General features: G+C 40.0%; 1 protein-coding gene across 2 annotated transcripts in view; it reads right to left on the bottom strand.

Moving 5' to 3' along the window:
• Positions 1 to 4,549: 4,549 nt before the first annotated feature.
• Positions 4,550 to 7,249, bottom strand: part of RAI14 (retinoic acid induced 14) — a 115,114-nt gene continuing 112,414 nt past the window's right edge. For both annotated transcript variants that reach the window (XM_012807101.2, XM_023514993.1), the window contains 2 exons: positions 6,936 to 7,001; positions 4,550 to 6,361 (listed from right to left, as the gene is read on the bottom strand). In XM_012807101.2, the coding sequence (XP_012662555.1) occupies positions 6,284 to 6,361; positions 6,936 to 7,001 (144 nt within the window). In that variant the 3' untranslated portion in view covers positions 4,550 to 6,283. The remainder of the gene's footprint in view (positions 6,362 to 6,935; positions 7,002 to 7,249) is intronic.

The following is a 7,249-nucleotide window of genomic DNA, read 5'->3' as shown; positions in this document are numbered from 1 at the left end:
AACCTATTCTACAACTCTTATTTCCCTTGCTTCTTTTTTTTTTTTTTTTTTTTTTTTTGAGACAGAGCCTCAAGCTATCCCCCTGGGTAGAGTGCCATGGCATCACAGCTCACAGCAACCTCCAACTCCTGGGCTCAAGCGAGTCTCCTGCCTCAGCCTCCCAAGTAGCTGGGACTACAGGCGCCCGCCACAACGCCTGGCCATTTTTTGGTTGCAGCCATCATTGTTGTTTGGCGGGCCCGGGCTGGGGATTCGAACCCGCCACCTTAGGTGTATGTGGCTGGCGCCTTAGCCGCTTGAGCCACAGGCGCCGAGCCATTTCCCTTGCTTCTTAAATTGGACTTCATTAAATTGAAAAGTTTTAGTGTTCTGTCATTCTAGGAAATGGTTAGCAGGTTGTTTCTAAAAATTATAGGTAACTTCTCTTTTCTAAACATTTGCTTTTGCTGGCCATTATGAAGGGAGGTACAGTAGCAGAACAGACATTGACTTCCCATTCTCAAAGCCAACACTCTTGAGTCTGCCTCCATTTAATTAGCTGTGACCAAAAGTAAGGTAAAAGACCTTTGAAGACTAAAAGTTGCAAGAGTCTGTGATATTTTTTCTTCCATTGCCATCTTAACCCTCTCTCCCAAATGCAAACTTTGGTTGTATTACATATGTGTTTAGGTTTGTTCATTAACACCGGAATGGAATACCAGTAATCTGGGCAGATAGTGCTTTTACAACGTTCATTCACATTTCCCTTCCCTGATCCTGAGGGAGAGAAGAGGTAAATACTGCTCTTGCAGAAATTGCATAGAGGAAGCACGGGTAGAGGTTACCTCTAGACTCTTAAAACTCCAAATCAAATGTGATTATCTTCCAAACTATTCCAACCCCAGGAACTGTGAAATTTAAGAAGGAGGAAATCCAAGTCAACTTTCTCCTGTAACACATTGTATGGATTCTCAAGACAGGTCTAGATGGCCTACCTCTGAGCTCTGATAGTATCCTGTCTACAATCTCCTCATGACTCCCACCATGCTGTAATAACAAGTTGTTTATTCACAAATTTCTCATTCTCTACACATCTCGTTCATCCTCACAGATAAAAATATCTATTGATAACCTTCTGTATGTTGGATAATGTTCTAGGCTTTAGGGAAGCAAAAGATAACAAAGATTTTGCTCTCCTGGAATTTATATTCTCCTAGGTAAAGAAAAACATAGAACTTGTAATAAACAATGTGGTGTCTCTGCAAGTTAGAAAAACACACCTTAGGGAGTAGGCAGCAACCTGGTGTAAATTCAGAAAAAGCCTCTGAGTCCCACGAGGCTAGACTCAGGTTGGTGCTTTAAAGAGTACAGCTTTGGGGGGCAGCACCTGTGGCTCAAAGGAGGAGGGCGCTGGCCCCATATGCTGGAGGTGGCAGGTTCAAAACCCAGCCCTGGCTGAAAAAAAAAAGCAAAAAAAGAGTACAGCTTTGGGAACAAAGGGTGGGCTGGATTTCAGGACTCCAGGTGAGCCACCTTACAAGGAAGTGATAAATGATATAAACAAAAATAAAACCAGATAAGGGATGTAGAAAGCGGTGTGGTTGTGTAGGGAGGCATGTGCCATCTTACATAGTATAGTTAAGAAGGGCTTCTCTCACCAGCTGGTATTGAGCAGAGACCTCAAGGAAATGAGGGAGCAAATCATGCAAATATCTAGGAGAATATCCTAAGATGTTAACAGCGAGTGCAAAGGCCCTGAGGCAGGAGCCAGCTTAACAGGGGTCAAAGAAAAGCACAAGTATAAGAATGAGGAGAGAGAGAAGAGACTGGGTGAAGGGACAGGACATCAGGTCATGAAAGGCCTTTTAGGCCTCCACCCATCTCATACTGACTACCTGCAAGGTGGCAGTCCCCTTGTAATCAGCTATGAGTTCTTTGTGAGCAGAAGCAGCCACTGTGGCCTTGGCATTCAGCACAGTGCCTGGGACACCATAAATGTTCAATAGCATTTAGTAAATGATAAATCACCTTTAGGGACTCCATTAGAGATTCTGGCCTCCCTGTATCAATTTCCTTTTGTTCTAACACGTCACTACAAACTTACATAATTCTGGAGGTCATTAGCCTGAAATGAATGTCACTGGGTTAAAGAAATGATGTCTGTAAGGGTGGCTCTTTATCTTCAAAGGACCCCTCTTGTTATATTGGGCCCACCTAGACAATCCAAAATAATCTTACTTTGAGGTCGGTTAGCAACCTTAATTTTATCTGCAACCTTAATTCCTTAATTTTCTTGTCATGTTAATTTATTCACAGGTTAGATTCCCATGTAACAAAATTATTCACAAGTTAGAGTCACAGGTTCTTGAGATTAGGACCTGGAGGCCTTTGGGAAGACTTACTCTATCTGTGTGTTTAACACGATTTAAATACATGGGGTTTTAAAAACACAGAGGTGACTCACAGGGAGTGCTTACTACCCATCTCTTCTGTTAGCAGCTTACATCATTGACCAAGTTCTGCTTTTTTCTCTCCTCTGCACATGCTCCATTTTATAATCTGGTACACCCAGTTGTGGTTCTTGAATATGCTGGGTCTTAACATTTGAGGACCTGGTTTGTAATAAAGGTGCAAGAATAACTCTTCTCTCCTACTCACCTGCACCTTTTGACACTTTACTCTCAAGGAAACTTTGCATCTGTTTAACTCAGTGTTCCCTCAACCATTTCCTGAGGGCCACTATAGTCACAATCAGAATCAAGCTCTTGTTCATTTCTCAAATATGCCACACATGCCTTCATAATGCTTGACAGGTCCACAGAGCTGGTGAACTTAAATGGCTACTCTTGTGAATGCACTAGTTCTCTAGCCTGTTGCCTTTCCCAGTTCATTCTTTGTCTTGTAATCATTTCCCTTTTAACTTTGCTCAAAAAAAAAAAAAAAACCACCTCCATCTTTGCTGGATAGTGTTTCTGCTGCTGTCAGCATCCAACATTCCAATTATACCACGTTGCATAAGGCTGGGCTTCAGCATATGCTGGGATCATTTTCCCCAACCAGTATATCATGGGTTTATCTTAAGATGTGTGGGTTTAATTAATAAAGGCTTTGGAATCTGTTTTAACAAAGTTTATGTAAGGAAAACAAATGGATGACTCTTAGTCAACCAACACATAGTCCATGCTTTCTCACTCAATGTGATGTTATGTACAATACTGTACTCTTTTTTTCTCTGACTGGATCATGATAGAAGCTAATGTGAAAATGTGCAATTTGAAAATTATCCAAAGACTCCTCACATAGGTGTGTAAAGCAATTTATAGGTAGGATAGTCATTGCATCATTTCTGTAGCTGCCAAATATTCAAAGCACATTAAATGTCCATCCATGAGGAACTACTGAAGTAAAATATAGAAAAATCTTTCTATGAACTATTATTCAGCAATTAAAAAGAATGAGGTATGTTGATGGAGAACAGTCTCCAAGATATTTAAAGAGGAAACTAAAATACATACCTACATGTATATATAGACATAGGATGTCTCAGGTCACCCAAGAAACTTAATGGCTGTTACTTCTGGGGAGTTGAACTAAGGATTGGGAGTAAGATTTATTTTTTATTTCATTTGTTCTATACTTATAGTCTGATTATCTAATCACTGAGAAGTATGAGGGTTTCTTTTCATACTCCAACGGTGGCTTATGAAGCACTTCTTTCCATCTAAGATGATGGATTTGGGTCTATCCAGGTTTCCTTCCCATATAAGTGCTCCCAGTTAAGTCATCTTCTGGGTTGTTTGGTTGGCCCCAGTTGAAATACATTCTCCTTTCATGGTACAGGCCCTTGATAATTTAAAACAGTAATTACCTCATATATACCATTTGCCATTATTTTCATTGATTTTTTTTGTTTGTTTTTTTGGGGGGAGTAGGATAGGAGGCATTAAAGGTTCATTTAAGTAAATTTTGAGTATCACACACATGGTTTGTTTGAAATCAAAAGTTTCAGTATATAATAGGAAGGAACAAGAACTGAAGCAGAGATGGTAAAATCATGTTGTGAGCCTTGTTGTGTTGTGATAAATAATCTAATTACTAAAGTAATTGTACCTATTTCAGTATCGTTTGGCATTTTAATTCAATACCAAGAATTCACCCAATAAAGAGTTTTATTAGGAATGAATTTTCCTTATAATGGGATAGGAGAATATATTTGAATTCTTTTTGAACCATGTGTTTATACTATATTTTTAAAAAAAGAAAAGAAAGGAAGAGAAAAAAAAAATCCAGTGAATGCTTCCAAACAGATAAAAAGACTACAGATCAAATGAAAAGCAATTTTGAATTAAAGGACTATGATGCAGCTGCTCCCAAATGGCTGATACTTGGGGCAGAGTTCAGGCTGAACACAAGGGCTAAGAAACAAAATGATAATGAGACTTTGTAGAAGACAGTGTGGGCAATCTGCACAGGTTGAGCATAACGCAGGCTTAAAAACCATCACAGTGAAATGATCTTCAGAAGCCATACAGGGATGTTTATGAATACCCCAAGATCAACACCAGAGATCCAAAATGAAACGTTTATTTTTCTGCAATAACTTCTTAAAATTACAAAGACAAAATACTAAACTACAGCATATACCTTTTCAATATTTAACCAGAGTACTTGTAATAAATACACATCCTGAAACAAGATAAAAGGCTACACTTTGTCAGGCATCCTACAAAATGTCTCAAGTTTTATACTCTGCAGCATTTCTGTGCGGGGGGGGCCAGGGGGCGGGTTGTTTTGCATTTGTAATGTGACAAAAAAGTCCTTTCACATTTCTTTGGAGCATTTTTGAAATTGCTTAATTGCAATTAAACAACTTAAGAAAAGTAACACCAAGCTTTAAAACCATTTTTGCTGTCGTTGGTCCTCATCCAATACAGATGAACACATCATCCAGCAGAGCCGAGTACCCTCTAAGACTGGGCAGCACTGCAGTGTGTGGCCCTGTCATAAGGGGCCCTCCACTTCTAGTTAAATATTTTGGAGCTTTCTGTATTCTGTTTATCTCCCTCCACAAAATCAATGGTATACAGGAGGCTGCAAGCAAGCTAGGGACATTTTTAACCTGAAAGTAAAGTGAACAGAAATATTTCCCCCCAAGACTTATACGCCATGTTATATCAGGGTTTTTAGTTTCAAAGCTGGAAAACTGGTACTAACAGTCCTTTCAGAGATAGTTTATGGGTGCTGATATAGCCAGGACGTTCAAAATATTCAACGCATAAAAAAGTATTTAGTATATTCAGAAATGCGCTACAGTTTTGAGGACACAATGGCAGAAAGTCCTAGGGATACTGGTGGCAGCTCAAGTCTGGAATACATAACTACCTTTAGCTATTGTGGAAAACTTTGAGGAGAAAGTTATATTTTTAAAAAGTCCTAAGCATGATTACCTAAAAAATATTTTGTTAATATTATCTAATGTAATTTTACTTATTTAGGGGTTTAGATATGAAAACATCTTCAAGAGCCAATAAAAATATTACAGAGGAAAAACACTTTTAAAAAAATTGAGGTTAGGAACTATGAGGCATTTCTTTTGGCTGTAAACATGCAGTTCACTGTCCCTTGTTGAAACACAAAACGTCTGGGTTTCCTGAGCTTCAAGCAGGAGGCAAGTTTGCATAGACAATTTCAATTTACTTAAAAAAAAACAACTTACTAAGGACAATTTGCCTTAAACTTCAGTTAAGAGTGCTCATCAAACTATGAGATTGATAAGCAGGGTAATGAGATATGTAAGGTAGATGAGGGGATGAGACAGAATTAGAGATTTTAAATCCACAGGATAACATGATAAAGGGTCTTAAGCATGCGCTTCGTAACTAATGCCACACTAATTTGGTTAAAAAGCAAATTATGTTTTTGAGATTGGAAGCCAAAGCTCAAAAGAGCTCTCCTGTGCTGATGAGCACAGCCCCAGTACAGGAACAGAAGCAGTATTGAACCTCTGTGTGTCGTTCAGTGGTAATGGAACCACTCAGGTGGTCAGCTACCGAGGAGGGTGCCACATCCCAGCCCTGGAAACTGAAGGGATGACAGAGAATTTCACCTCTGCTGGTTTGAAATCCAGGCAGTTCCTAGGAGGGCTGTCTTCTCCTGGGAGCAGTACTCAGAAACCTTTGGAAAGGGAAGAGGCCATGCTAGGTCACAGTGCATACCACAAGTGAGAATGATGGCAGTGGTTGCCAACAACTCTGGATCACAAAGATGGACAACAAGGGGGCAGTGTCCTGCCAAGGAATCCACTTTACTTCTTCTGAGACTGGTTTTTACACATGGTAAGGATTTGCTTCAGTACTTTCTGGACATCTTCATCCATCTGGCCCTATGGAATTCAAACACAACATACTTGTAAGAAGCTAAATTAAGTCATGGCACTTTCTCCTCGGAGGAACAAGATGGCTGGCTGGCAGGAAGCCCTTGGCTGATTCCCCATTTTTAGAAGACTGTCAACCTTATCAAGTCCCACATTTCTATGAGGAACTGACTCCAAGAGAGGGCCGTATCCCTATTCATCTGGAGGATGACAAGGCAGCATCTACCAGAACACTCAGCCAAGGATATCTGGGGTCTCGGTTGCAAATGGGAGCCCAGCTAACCAGAATACCAGCAATTGCTGACATAAGGCGGTGCTGATGGCCCTGAGAACACTGGCATGCCTGGAAAGGAAAGGCTGGGTCCTCCCAATAGTGGATAGCACCCATATTACCCTTCATTTCTCAATGAATGGTGACGTTGCTCTGGACACAAAATCCAATGCAAAACAAAAGCCACTGTCAGGCTTTCCAGTAAAAGTATTCTCTAATTTTTGTTTGTTACACTAGTTTAATGACAGGCGTATGGGCAACATCTGCTGCCCTATTTAGGATGTCCAGAAACATCAAGGTGCATTATCATACCTGCACAGCATATAGAAGATGCATTCTGTAAACCGATATGACCTCCTGGTGTTGTTTCTTACATTCCTACAAAGAGAAAATTTGACATTATTAATGAGCTTAGGAGATCTTTAAAGAACAAAAACAAAAAACGATGGGAAAGCTGCAGTCAAATGCTACCCGAGTAATTCCCTCCACTGTATGCAAGCATATGAAGCTTCTAAAATTACTGTGGGCTCCATGGCTTGTGTATTTCTGAGTACTTGTCAATATTCTTAGAGAAAGCAAATCTACCTACTTCATCTTAGTATGTCAACTCCAGGAGAAAACAAGTA

Source organism: Otolemur garnettii, unplaced genomic scaffold (assembly GCF_000181295.1).
Source record: "Otolemur garnettii isolate 467f Iridium unplaced genomic scaffold, OtoGar3 scaffold00063, whole genome shotgun sequence".
In the NCBI taxonomy this organism is placed as follows: Eukaryota; Metazoa; Chordata; class Mammalia; order Primates; family Galagidae; genus Otolemur; species Otolemur garnettii.
Note: the sequence above shows the minus strand (reverse complement) of the source record. Positions and strands in the feature narration are given on the sequence as shown.